The following is a 13,307-nucleotide window of genomic DNA, read 5'->3' as shown; positions in this document are numbered from 1 at the left end:
ATTGCTCTCCTCTGGAGGGGCTGGTGAGTTTGGATCACTGACTTGTTAGCAGATGAGTGCTTTACCACCATTCTACCACTGTGGTGGTTATGTGACGTGGAGTCGGTTCCGACTCATTGTGACCCTGTATAGGGTTTCCGAGGCTGTAAATCTTTACAGAAGCAGAAAACCTCATTTGTCTCTTGTGAAACAGCTGGTAGTTTCTAACTGCTGACCTTGCGGTTCGCAGCCCGATTTGTAACCACTACAATACCAGAGCTCCTTTAGGAGCTGCCATAATTTTACACAAATAACGAGCAGGTTATACTTTTTTTGGTACAACTTTCATGTGTTATTTTCCTCTGTGTGCTATATGTATTAGTTCTGTGGGTGCATTGTATGGGAAAATACGGTATAACTAATAACTGAGTTTGTTGTTATTAAGTGCCATTGAGTTGGTTTTAACCCATAGTGACCCTGTGTAGGATTTCTGAGGCTTTAAATCATCATGGGAGCAGAAAGCCTCATCATTCTCCTTCAGAGCGGCTGGCAGGCTCGAACTGTGGACATTGTGATTGGCAGCCCAGTGCTTACTGTATGGAGCCAGTGCATTACCATTACTGAGTTTAGGAATAACCAACATTAAAATGTAGTCATTAAAGTGGTGTTGTACTGACTGACACAGACTGAAATAGATTAAATGCAGTGACTAATCACTGTACTTCTAAGGCACTGGACATACAGCATATCATTTAAAATTAAAATGGTAGGGAATGGAGAAATTATTACACAAATTACGTTAGGACAGTTGGCTATACTAAATTTAGATCTTTTTCTCACACAACTTATAAAAATTAAATTACAGATTCTATATAGACTTAATCATCACTAAAATTGAAAAATTATTCATTGTAATGAAGAGCCCTGGTGGCACTATAGGAAAAGCACTGGACTGCTAATTTCAAGATCTGCAGTTCAAACCCACTAGCCGCCCGCAGCAGAAAGATGAGGCTGTCTGCTCCTGTAAAGACTTGCAGCCTCAGAAACAGGGCTGCTCTGAGATGGACTGACTCGATGGTCGTGGGTTTTGGTAATGAAATTAAAAAATTCCCTAAAGATTACAGCCAAGAACACCCTATGGGGCAGTTCTACTTATCCACTGCGGGTCAAAAATAGACTCTATGACACCTAACAACATCAACAACAGACGAATACAAACCAGCATTAATGATATGAGTGTCAACAGACTACACTCAGTATTAGAACAAACAGAATTTAGAACATTTATAAATGTGCATATTGTTGTTAAGTGCTGTCAAGTTGGTTCCAACTCATAGCAACTCTGTATAGAGTTTCTGAGGAGTAGCTGGAGTTTGAACCACCAACCTTGAGGTTAGCAGTCCAGTGCTTATCCTACAGCACCACACCAGGACTCTGTGTATGCTATTGCAGACTTCATGTTAAACCTGGTCAGTTGGCCTATGATTCCCCTTTGTACATTACAGCTTGTGTTTGGACTTAGATTTTGGCGTGTACTAGGTCATTATTTGTGCTGATTTTAGAACATCTCACCTGTAGTTGACAGTGTCCCTGCCCGGGCTCCTGTTTTATAAAGTGGGGAGTGGTAAAGAGTAGGGCTTGGCTCGTAATTCTGTTGCGGTTCAAAATGCACCATGGGCAGCATTGGATTCATCTGTCCGGGCAATGCATCTTCTATTACCATCTCCTTGTCTTACCATCGAGAAGCATCCATGAACATCCCATGAACAAGAACTCCATCTTCAGGAGAGGGCAACTAAAAGATACCCAGAAATTTAAAGGTGAGAGGAGAAGAAGGGGCTCAACATGAACAGAACCATGTTCTGTGTTCACACCTTTATCAGTTCATTCTAAAAACCACTCTCTAGATGGTTAATGCTCTTAGTTTCATCGAGGATGCTACTGAGAGGCTACATAACTGGCTTTTCAGTTCGACACCAAAGCTCATTCTTCTCACACTCCTCCAGGATGTCTGTCAGGACACACTGTCTGGGAAGCCCACTTTTGGGCTTCAGACTATCTGCTGTTATCATGTAATTGCTTTTACCCTTCTCATGGGAAGCAGATGGGGTAAAGAGCTGGGATTATCATCGATTAGTTTTAGCACGGTTTGCAAGGATCTGCGTTCCTTTCTAGATCTAGAAGATAGATTATACAACTGCAAAAATATTTGCAGAGTGCCTGTGGAAAAATCCTCTTTTTTAAAAATAAATTACTCTTGCTCTTTAATGGGTTTTATTAATGGAGAGAGACACCCTGCTCCTCAGTGTCCTGTGATGGGATGTCACCACTGGTGTACAGTTTCTGTCCTCCTTGGCACTAGGTTGGGCTTTCAGAGGCTCAGGCACAAATTTTAGGTACCCCTACCTATGTCCTCCTCCTTCAAACCAGGAGTGTTTAGATCTGGGGCCCAGGACTTCAGCTAACTGAAGTCTCATGACTGCAGAAAGAGGACCCAGCAGTGCAGACACCAGACAGTGCATGTTTTCAGGGAAAAAGATGATGGTACTTTTGGTGGTGGTGGTGGGGGGTTGGACTTTGCTTCCTGGTGTCCTGAGCTTTTTGTCTCTTGGGTATGGCAGGGTAGGGTTGGCATTCTTGTTTTCAGGACTATTTATGCAGCCTGGGCTTAACAGAGGTTGAGAACCATCCTGCTATCTGTGTGTTAAGCTATGTGTAGATGCCATCTGTGAAGTAGTGTGTCCACAGGGTGGCATCCACCCCTAGGGAGTTCTGTTTCTAAATTGTGTAAAGGCACCAAATGGGCTAATAGTGGCCCTGCCTGCTTACCACAGACATAAAGCTATTGATAGGCATTTTCTTGCTGTCTCTTTTAGACATTTGGTGAGAGGAGGCAGGAAGATGGGGAAACCTCAGCCCTCTGGCTTGCTGTCAACTCCTCTAGGGCCAACCAGCATTACATAGAAGGGCTAGCATCTTTTACGTGGGTGTCGCTCTGCCTTCCCGCAGTCTCAATCATTCCTGACATGAGACACCATCCTTGCTAGGAGGGGTCTCAAAATAATGGAGAGGTCTTAAAATAAAGAAGATTGCACCTCTAAATTTGTTTTCCCCTTACTTTTAAAGATATTTTGATGTCAAAACAAATTTCCTTATCTTAAGATACAGACAAGGGCGTTACAGTACTTCATTGGTTAAGCCATAAACGTGGGGCCAACCTTTCTTTGTATAGTTTTGCTAATCATGGCAAAAAGTAGATCAGTAGGATCTGAGTAATGTGATATTGACATGGTTACTCAGCAGTGAGTTGTTATTAAGTGCCGTGGACTGGTTCTGACCCTATGTAGGGTTTCTAAGGAATGGCTGGTGAGCTTGAACAGCCAAACGTTTGAGCTAACAGTTCAAATGGCTTTGCAGTTTGGTGCATTAACCCACAGCACTGTACCAAGCAGGACCCAATACTGCAACATTTTAAGGAAAGTGTAGTAAAAGTCACTCATCCTAACTACACTGATTGGTTAGTGAACCCTCTCTTGTCAAACGCTACTAGGCAGCTCCTGTCTAATTGTTGTAATTGAGTTTGTGTTAAGAGTGTGATTTCTGTTTGCCTCATCTTTTTGCTAAGTAAGTAAATGACAGGGGGGTGGGTGGGATGGGGGAACAGAAATGGGTGGAAATGCAGAATGACTGTGGGATAATAGCTGTTTTGTGACAAAAATTAAGTGGCTAATACCTCCATGTCCATGGGCAGTTCTTGTCCAAACTGCACTGTCTTGGCAGCTTCTATCACTGCAGCTTGATCCCGATAGCTGGGAATCATGTTGTACTTGAAACTCAGTTCGTCTATAGGTAAATTGTATTTCCGTGCATGATTCTGAAGCGTTCCTATAAATATAAAAACCAGAAAGCTGAGTCCTCTAAACGGTACTACTCAGACTGAGCATGAGGTACTGTGGCTTGGTTAGAAGGGTGACCCTAGGGTTCACCCCCTCCTTCTCCACAGTGCCCCAGTAGGCCGTGCCGGCATTTGAGAGCTTGAGAAGACAACTATCAACATTGTATTCTGGAAGATTGTGTCTTATATAAGTATTTGGTCAGGGTTAGGGAGAGAGGGAAGAAGGCCACATCTGAGTGTAGGTGTCTGCCAGTGAGGGACACCAAGTCATTGTGGAGGTGTGGGGGAAGCCTGGACACTGGGAACAGTGAGAGCAAGAGGAAGGGGCTTCAGAGCTCAATCTTACTAACTTCAGATTCTTGTCCAGTTTGTTATGTATGAGCTGTTAGTAGAGTTCCATATGAGGCAGATGAAAGGCGAGTCTGTTTGCATCTAGTTGTCCAATGGAACTGACTTCTCGGGGAATCCCTAATTGGGGTCCCCTTGGGCCAGCTTACTGGAGGGACATCAAGAACTGTTTTAGAGGGAAGGAAGGGGGTTGGGGCTGGAGCTGGAAGGGAGCAGTGGGTGCTCTGAGCTTGGATCATTGGGGAAACGAGTGCTCAGTGAGCGTTCATGCAGGCAGTGGTACCCACACTTTGTAACCTGTTTGGTTGCTGGGGAACATCGGCTATGTATGCCATTCTTATTCTTGGTGAGTGAGGATGAGCAGGGCCTTGTTGGACTGCCCTATAGTCAGTAGTCCCTTTGTCAGGCCATTAGCAACCATACCTTTTCCCCAACTCCGAGAGAACCCTTTTCTGAGAGAGTTTTCTAGGGAAAGCACTGGTACCTGTGAGAAATCCTTGAGGAAAGAAGAAACCAGAGATCCAGAAGGACTTCGGCTGACCTCTTTTGAGCCACAACTGAAGGAGAAACCGTTATACCATCATGTACTTATTTCTGAGGAAGAGTTTGTCATCTAAATAGAAGTCATGTTCTGGAAGGCCTCTCAGGTCCTGTAACCAGTCTTACTGATTACCTTGCCCCCCTTCATCACCCACTCAGCCAGAACACAAACATTGTTGTTGTTGGTAAGTACTGTGGAGTCAGTTCCAACTCATAGTGACCCTGCACAGGGTTTCCAAGGCTGTGAATCTTTACGGGAGCAGAAAGCCTCATCTTTCTCTTGCGGAACTGCTGGTAGTTTCGAATTGCTGACCTTGAGGTTGGCAGCCCGACTCGTAACCACTATGCTGCCAGAACTCCTTAGACCACAAACAAAGAATCTGGTTATTATTGAGGACCTAAAAGGGAGATGAGTCCTGGTGTGGCATTGTGGGTTAAGGTGCTAGACTACAAGGTCAGTTTGAACTACAAGGTCAGCGGTTCAAGCTCACGAGCCACCATTCAGAAACCCCATACAGGGTCGATACAGGTCAGAACCAACTCGGTGGAACTAAACAACAACAACAAAGAGGGAGACAGCATCAAGGTTACCCATCTTTGATTGCTTCTGTACCTCACAGTGGGGTCCCATGAATTAGAATTGATGCCCCAAGGATGCCATAGATTTAATTTCTGGGCAAACTACATTATAATCAGTATAACACTTTCTAAGTGATATCATTCTAGATTTTTCTGGTTCTCTGGGCTTAAGATGATCCCTCAATGGTGGTCAACATTTCAGTTAGCTAGGACTTCCTGAAGGCCCTTCGTCCAACAGTGTAACCAGAATCATCAAACCCCAAAGAAGTGAATTTTCTTACATCCACAAATGCGGTCCTCAGAATAAGGTCTTTCACCCACGATCCTAGTGGCTTCAGGGAAGGGTAGGCTGTGTTGGACCACAGAGAGGGGACCTGGTTGTTGAGGAAACTGTTATAGACCTTTTCCATTTCTTCAGACATCACCACAAGTCCAGCAATGGCTTTGTTGAGTGTCTCCAGAGAAGTCTGAAAGAATAAAAAGATGGTGTTGCCCTTCAAGTGTGAATGATACCCACTGTAGTAGAGGTACAGCTTTTAAGGGTGGGTGTGCCTAGGGCTGAAGGGCCCTTTTGCTGGGTTTCATCCTTTCTTCAGACCTTCCAATCTTATATGCATTTATATATATATATATAACATGTGACCATAGAGATAAAAGATTTGTGGATAAAGGGTGGTTGAGGCAGTTAATGGCAGAGTCCAAAGCAGTGGAAAGAGGAAAAGCAGAGGAAGGTCCTTTGAAGCAGAGAAGAATGGCTCCCAAGACTGCTCGCCTCTCCTCCAGGCCAAAGGAAGAATGGGCCTGGTGGTTAGGGATATGAGAACCAAGCAGGGAACCTCCTCAGGCCACTGGCCATCTCTGCCTAGAGGGTGCCTGCAGCCCTAGTGGATGCCTTGGAAAGGAGAAGATTCTGATACAAGATCAATCTTCCAGCTGATACTAGAGGGTCTTCCTTCAGACACAACCCTTATTCTGTCCTCACTAGTGGACATTAGTGCTGAGAGGTGGCTGGGCTGGCAGCATCCATAAGTACAGGGTGATGCTTGCCACTTGGCCAAGGACAAGGGCTGGTCATGGCCCTCAGGGATTCCAGTTATGTGAGAAATACTGTCAAATATGGAAAATTTAGTAGGAAGATGTCTGAGGCCAAATTTTGTTAATTAAAAAGTAAAATGAAGCCCAGGACTTCTTGCACATAGTCACAGAGACAGACAGGGTATGGGTGACGTTAGCCATCTTTCCGTCCCTTCATTTCCTTACAGATCTGTTTAGTGATCCATCCTCCTTCCCATGTCTCTTTCCACAAGAGGAGTAGTAGGATAAAAGAAGGGCTATGATTAGATTTGTCCTTAGGGTCCACAGAACCATGGGCAGCCAAGTACAGGAAGGGGACCCTCAGCCAGAGCCCAAACAATATTCCATTTAAACACTGAAAATGTAAAAGGGTAGTAAAGGACTTATCTGAAATGCAGGGAGAACCCGTAAGTGAGCATAGCTGCTAGTGTCTTCCAGATTCAGAGAACATAAGACAAGGCAACAAACGGCTATTCTCAAGTTTTAGTTTCATTGGAATAATCTGGAAAGTTTATTTAAAAATTCATATTTCCAGTCAGGCCTTACCTCAAGAAATTCTGAATTAGAAGGTCTAGGATGGGATTGAAGTCCTGGTGTGGTGCTGTAGTATAAGCACTGGACTGCTAACCACAAAATTGGTGGTTGAAACTCATCAACCATTATACAGGGTTGCTAAGGAGTCCTGGTGTGGTGCTGTAGGATAAGCACTGGACTGCTAACCACAAAGTTGGTGGTTGAAACCCATCGACCATTATACAGGGTTGCTAAGGAGTCCTGGTGTGGTGCTGTAGGATAAGCACTGGACCACAAGGTCAGTTTGAACCACACTGTCTATGGTTCCAATCTCCAAGCCGCTCCTCAGAAACCCTATACAGGGTCACTGTGAGTGGGAACCGACTTGATGGCACTTAACAACAACAATTAAGTCAGAGCCAATTAAGTCACAATCTTAAAAACAATGGGAATGGGATGGAGTGAGGGGTAGGGCAGGGGTCACAGAGCCCTGGTGTTGCATGACTGCTTAACTGAAAGATGGGCGGTTTAAAAGTACAAGCTGTTCCATGGGAGAAAGATGTGGCAGTCCCCTTCTATAAAGAAAACCTGTCCTACAGGGTCACTAGGAGTCAGAAGTGACTCCTTGGCACCGGATAAGGTGGGATCAGGGAGTCTACATTTTTCAATGCGCACCAGGAGAGATTCTAACACAGGCATTTTGTGGCTCACGTTTTTTAGGAACTCTTCCTAAGGACTATGTGATGAGATGCAAATTAGAAATCAGGAGCAAGCATCGAGTTTCTCCTAATCTTAGGCTGAAGTCCGTGATCACATTTCTAGTGAGTCGATAATTCTAAGGGTGTATGCTCTTAAGGTAGCGTTGTTGTTGTTGTTGTTGTCAAGTGCCGTCGAGTTGATTCCAACCCATAGTGACCCTGTATAGGGTTTCTAAGGAGCAGCTGGTGAGCTTGAACCACCAACCTTGCAGTTCAAACGGCTTTGCAGTCTGGCTCATTTACCCACAGCGCCACACCATGACTCCTTAAGGTAGCGTAGTGGTTAAGAATTGGGCTGCTAACCCCAAGGTCGGCAGATCGAAACTACCAGCTGTCCCACAAGAGAAATATGAGGATTTCTGCTCCCGTAAAGATTTGCAGCCTCGGAAACCCTGAACAGGGTCACTATGAGTCAGAACCGACTCCACGGCTCATAACAACAACAAATGCTTTTAGAAGAAATACAGCCAGAATACTCCTTAGATGATGTCAAGACTTTGACTCCTCTACTTTGCCCATGTCATCAAGAGGGACCAATCCCTAAAAAGGGTCAGCAAAAATGAAGGAAACCCTCAATAAGATGGACTGAAAGAAGACTGGGCTCAAATAGACCATCAATCATGGAGATGGTGCAGGGCCAGGCTGCATAGTGTCCTATTCTACATAAAGGTTCTGTGAATCCGCATGGACTGAAGGCAACCAACAATAAAAAATGTTAAAATGATGGGAAGACTGAGGATTTGTAATGTCACACATTTGCTCTTTCATCATTAGAAATAGGGAATACAGACTCATTGTTGTTTGCTGTTAAGTGCTGTTGAGTTGGTTCCGACTCATAGTGACCCTATGTAGGGTTTTCGAGGCTTTAAATCTTTGTGGGAGCAGAAAGTCTCATCTTTCTCCCATGGAGTGACTGGTGGGCTCAAGCTGCAGATCTTGTGTTTTGCAGTCCAGTGCTTATTGTATGGCATTAGAGGAGGATTAATTCAGTATTAGACAAGTTAGTTTTGAAGAGATGTTAGTAAACACAAATAGAAAAGCTGAAGTGACAAAAATGGAAAATTCTAAGCATTCTCGTATTATTACACAACTTTCTACAAAACTCTGATACCCAATAGCAATGATGGAAATAAGCTCTCATACATGTATTAATTTCAGCAGATTGTTAAACCGGTCCACTTCCTGTCCAAGAACAGTGGTCAAGGAGTTCAGGCGACCTTGAGAATCCTTGATGAAAAGGCTCTCCGAAGCACCCTCCATTTCCAGTGTTTCTGAAACACACACAGCTGATTCCTCACATTAGTCATCACTGATTTCTGTCCTCATAACTTGTTTATTTAATGTGCTTATCTTAACATTTTACAGTTGAATTCTTTTGTTATCAAGTCACATATACAGTGCTTAAATCTGACAAAATTTCTGTAATTTAGAGCTCTTCGGCAATTAAACATTGCTTATTATAGAAGCAGTCACAGAAAATCAGGCTTAAATTTAGTCATACCAAGAATTGATTATCTAGCTATCTATTTAGGGTCCTGGTGTGGCACTGTTGGATCAGCATTAGACTTTGAACCATAGGATGGTGGTTCAAACTCACCAGCTGCTCCTCAGAAACTCTATACAGGGTTGCTATGAGTTGGAACTGACTTGGCAGAACTCAACAACAGTCTATCTACCTATCTGTCTAATCTATTTCAAACGTTTTTTTCACCTTGAAGCATTTTCCTCACACCTATTTTCATCTTCTCTGCATGTCTGTATGTGGTCTATGGTCTTGGGATAGGGGAAGGAAGTCCTTAACTGTTTAAGTAAAATACTAGAGGCTGGCTGGGCTAATCTAGTTAACTGTGGGAGGAAGTGGGAGGGATGGAGAGGAAAAAGGATGAAGTGGGAAGTCAATGTGGCCCAGTGGTATCTTCCAGTTTGAATGGGGTTTTTGCCTGAAAGAGTTTCAGCAGTGGGTCAGGAGGCTCTGCAGCAGGGCACAGAAAGGTGAGCCTGGGTGGGAGTCACTGCAGATTTCACTAAATCTTCAGTCCCAAGTAAGAACAGGGACATACTGAGACCAGAGGGGGCAGAGTCCTTCCCTCCGCCATGTAGGTATGCAGACCATACTCTTTCCCGAATACCTCCTCGAATACCTCACACCTAGGAGAGAAAGGACTGTTGGTGGGAGTCAGAGATGATGGGGATTTCGCATTTATCCCATTACTGAGCTTCACACAGTTTAACTGATTTCCCAGTAAAACTACAGGCTTTAGGATGTTTGGAGAGAGAAATCTCTTATCTATCTGTAGGATTACATTATCTCTTGAGTCATCCACCCATCTATTCATCCCTTTCCACCAAGTCCTCCATCTTATTTCATTGATTAAAAATTACTTTCTGAAATAACCCACTAAGTTTACTTCAATATTAACAAAGCCCTTTACTCCAGTAACCATTCTTTTGAATGGATCAGTGACTCTCTGTATACTTTTCATTTTCTTTTGATGCTTTCTGCAGCCTTCAATGCTTTCACCAAACAGGACAGACCCCCTAAGTAAAATCATCAGGACAATGCAGGTCTGGAGACATTAGAATAATAAAGCAAGGGAAACTCAGGAAAAGGTCTGATTAAAGTTACATTAGATTAGAATACAGTTTGCTTCTAATACTTCTGGTGGTTGATCTATTACTCTTGTCTACAAATGGAAAGTTCCATGTTCAGAATTCAACAAGTAAAGAAAAGTCTCTATATAATAAGCATGGTTGAACACTTGCTTATTACTTAGCTCAGTGAGTTTGGTAAAATTACCAATGCATACAGACGCTAAGAATTATTACCTGGAACTCTGGCCAGGACAGAAGCAACAAGTTCTTGGACAATTTCATCATTGCTTTTCCCTTCTCCACCTGAAGATGACCTGGGCTGAACTTCCAGTATGATGTTGATTAAAGTGTTGGTCTCTTTGTACTATAAGGATGGTAAGAGAACAATGAAGACTCAAATTCTTAAGAAATAATTTTGTAGCACATACAGGTTACTTATAGAAATAATGGCAGTTCTCAGAACAAGGGGAAAATTATGTTGAAGATAGAGTTGGTAAAATGTACTTATTGAAAATGTGCAATCCATAGTAATCATTGTTATTTCTTAATATCTTTAGCTAATCATTTAAAGGAGCTCTGGTAGCATAGTGGTTAGGAATCGGACTGCTAACCTCAAGGTCAGCCGTTCAAAACTACCAGTCATTCCATAGGGGAAAGATGAAGCTTTCTGCTCCTGTAAAGATTTATAGCCTTGGAAACCCTAAACAGGGTCACTATGAGTCGGAATGAACCCTATGGCACAAAATCACCACTACCACCATTACCAATCATTTAAAGGATACCTGGTGTGGCACTGTAGGATCAGCAATGGACTGTAAACCACAAGGTTGGCAGTTCAAACTCACCAGCTGCTCCTTGGAAACCCTATACAGGGTCGCTATGAGTTGGAACCAACTCGACAGCACTTAACAGCAATGACAACCATCATTTAAAATGTAAATATGAAAATGAGTTAGAAATCATGAGAACATAATTTTATGTCATACTTTTTTAAAATAGCATTTTTTTCTGGTTAGAAAAGTAAAATAGTTTATTATAGAAATTTTAGAAAACAGAAATGTATAAAGAAAATCTACTCATGATCCTGCTGTCTAGATAGAATTACTAATAACATTTCAGCTTTTTTTTTTTTTTTTTTTTTGACTTGGACATTTTCTACATATATGTATATCTTGTTTACAAGATTGGGCCCATACAATTTTAGTTCCCTTTTTCAATATCATGAGCATTTTCCCGTACACAAACCTTTCTGACTTTGTGCCACTCCATGTTATCAATGCGTCATAATTGATATAGTTGTTAATCTACTTTTAGGACATTTTCAGATCCTATGAAAATCTGGGAATCAAATCTGTAAATGAATTTCACTTTCTATCTTTGAAAAAATTTAAATGTGAAATTCCTAGAAGGGCTGTTTTAAAACTATATGTTACCACATAGTCAGTTTATGCTCCCAACAATGTATCAGAGGCCAGTCTTTCTGTGAATTCATATTACTGCCTCAAAATTTTTGTCCACTAACGTAGTGAATTACGAGCTGTGCTGCTATCCGCAAGGTCGGCAGTTCAAATCTACCAGTTGCTGTATGGGAGAAAGATGAGGCTTTCTGCTTCCACAAAGATTTACAGCCTCAGAAACTCTATACAGGGTCGCTATGAGTCAGAACTGACTCAATGGCACACAACCAACCAATAGGTAAAAACAGCTTCTCATGTTTTGCCATTCTTTAAGGATTAGCCGAATTAAACTTTAAAAAATATGTTCATTGGCCAACTGTATTTAAAAAAAAAAATTAATGTATTTTGCATATTCAAACATTTTAAATATTATTAATTTGTAAGATATGTATATAGTAAGGCTAATTAGCTTTCTGGGGTTATTTTGGTTTCAAAAATGCTTTGGTTTGCTATTTACTTATTTAAAACTTTTTTATGTGAATTGAGTGAAGGTTTACAGAGCGGATCATCAGTTTTACAGTCAGTAAATCATATACTACTTTGCTTCATTACAATGTTTGCAATCCCCTCCAGGTACCATCAGCTAATGGAACTTGTCTCTGTTTCCTTTAACTCTTGCATTCCTTCCTGTGTCTCCTGCAACCGTCATCTTTCCTTTATCAACCTCTTTTTTGTCATATATTGTCTGCCCTGTCACCCATGTTAACATGTGTCTACCTTCTAACTCGGGAATAACTCCCCACTCCCACCCCTGTAACCATCTTGGAATGTTTCATTTTATTTATTTATTTACTTTTTAAGGTTTTTATTGTAGATTGAGTGGAACTTTACAGGGCATATCATCAGTTTTACATTCAACAAATCATACACCTTGTTTCATTACAATGATTATAATCCCCTCCATGTACCATCAGTTACAGTTTTTCTCTCTATCCACTTTAGCTTTTTAAAAACAAACAAACAAACAAACAAAAACCCCACTCAGACATATATAATAATTTACATCTCCAAAGGGCACATTCTGCAAGTCTGCCTCATGGCTACTAGCTGTAAGTCCCTCTCTTCTTAGTCCATGAATCTAGAGTCCTCAGCTACTCCCCATTTCCATGCCCCCATCTCTGCCTCCATCTTTGGCGCTGCTACTTCTCTGGATAAGGTCCCGCATTCTATTTGTGCATTCCTCTCTTAATGGTCCTAGGGCCCTCTGTTTTTGGACTGTAAGATTAACCACTCCCCTTTTTTTGTTACAAAACTTCTACCTTTACAGTTGTGACAGTTGCAATTTGTCATGATAACAATTATTCACTACTGAATCTTATCCCCATCTCTTTTCACCAGACCCATCTAGACAAGATGACATCTATTTAGTGGGGACTTTCTTTACCCCCATACTGTTAAGCTGTCACTTAGTGCCTTTATTGCCCCCTCATTTTAGGTAGCCAATGTCTAAGTTGCCCATTCCTATCTACCCTGTGTACAGAGGGGATAGCATTGATACTTGATGTGAAGACTCTTTCCCTCTCTGTTGGTATTTAGAGTAACTACTGCTCTGAGTATAGGTCGGGTTCATCA

The 13,307-nt window shown here is 42.2% G+C and overlaps 1 protein-coding gene across 1 annotated transcript in view; it reads right to left on the bottom strand.

The window, feature by feature from the left end:
* The window catches only part of DNAH6 (dynein, axonemal, heavy chain 6), a 305,590-nt gene that overhangs the window by 1,667 nt on the left and 290,616 nt on the right, over window positions 1–13,307 (bottom strand). The window contains 6 exon segments of the mRNA XM_006866588.1: window positions 1,552–1,774; window positions 3,713–3,864; window positions 4,707–4,779; window positions 5,623–5,808; window positions 8,830–8,957; window positions 10,513–10,642. Of these exon segments, the coding sequence (XP_006866650.1) occupies window positions 1,552–1,774; window positions 3,713–3,864; window positions 4,707–4,779; window positions 5,623–5,808; window positions 8,830–8,957; window positions 10,513–10,642 (892 nt within the window).

This window comes from Chrysochloris asiatica, unplaced genomic scaffold (assembly GCF_000296735.1).
Source record: "Chrysochloris asiatica unplaced genomic scaffold, ChrAsi1.0 scaffold00093, whole genome shotgun sequence".
Lineage (NCBI taxonomy): Eukaryota > Metazoa > Chordata > Mammalia > Afrosoricida > Chrysochloridae > Chrysochloris > Chrysochloris asiatica.
The sequence above is the reverse complement of the archived record's forward strand: the minus strand, read 5'-3'. Positions and strand labels throughout refer to the sequence as shown.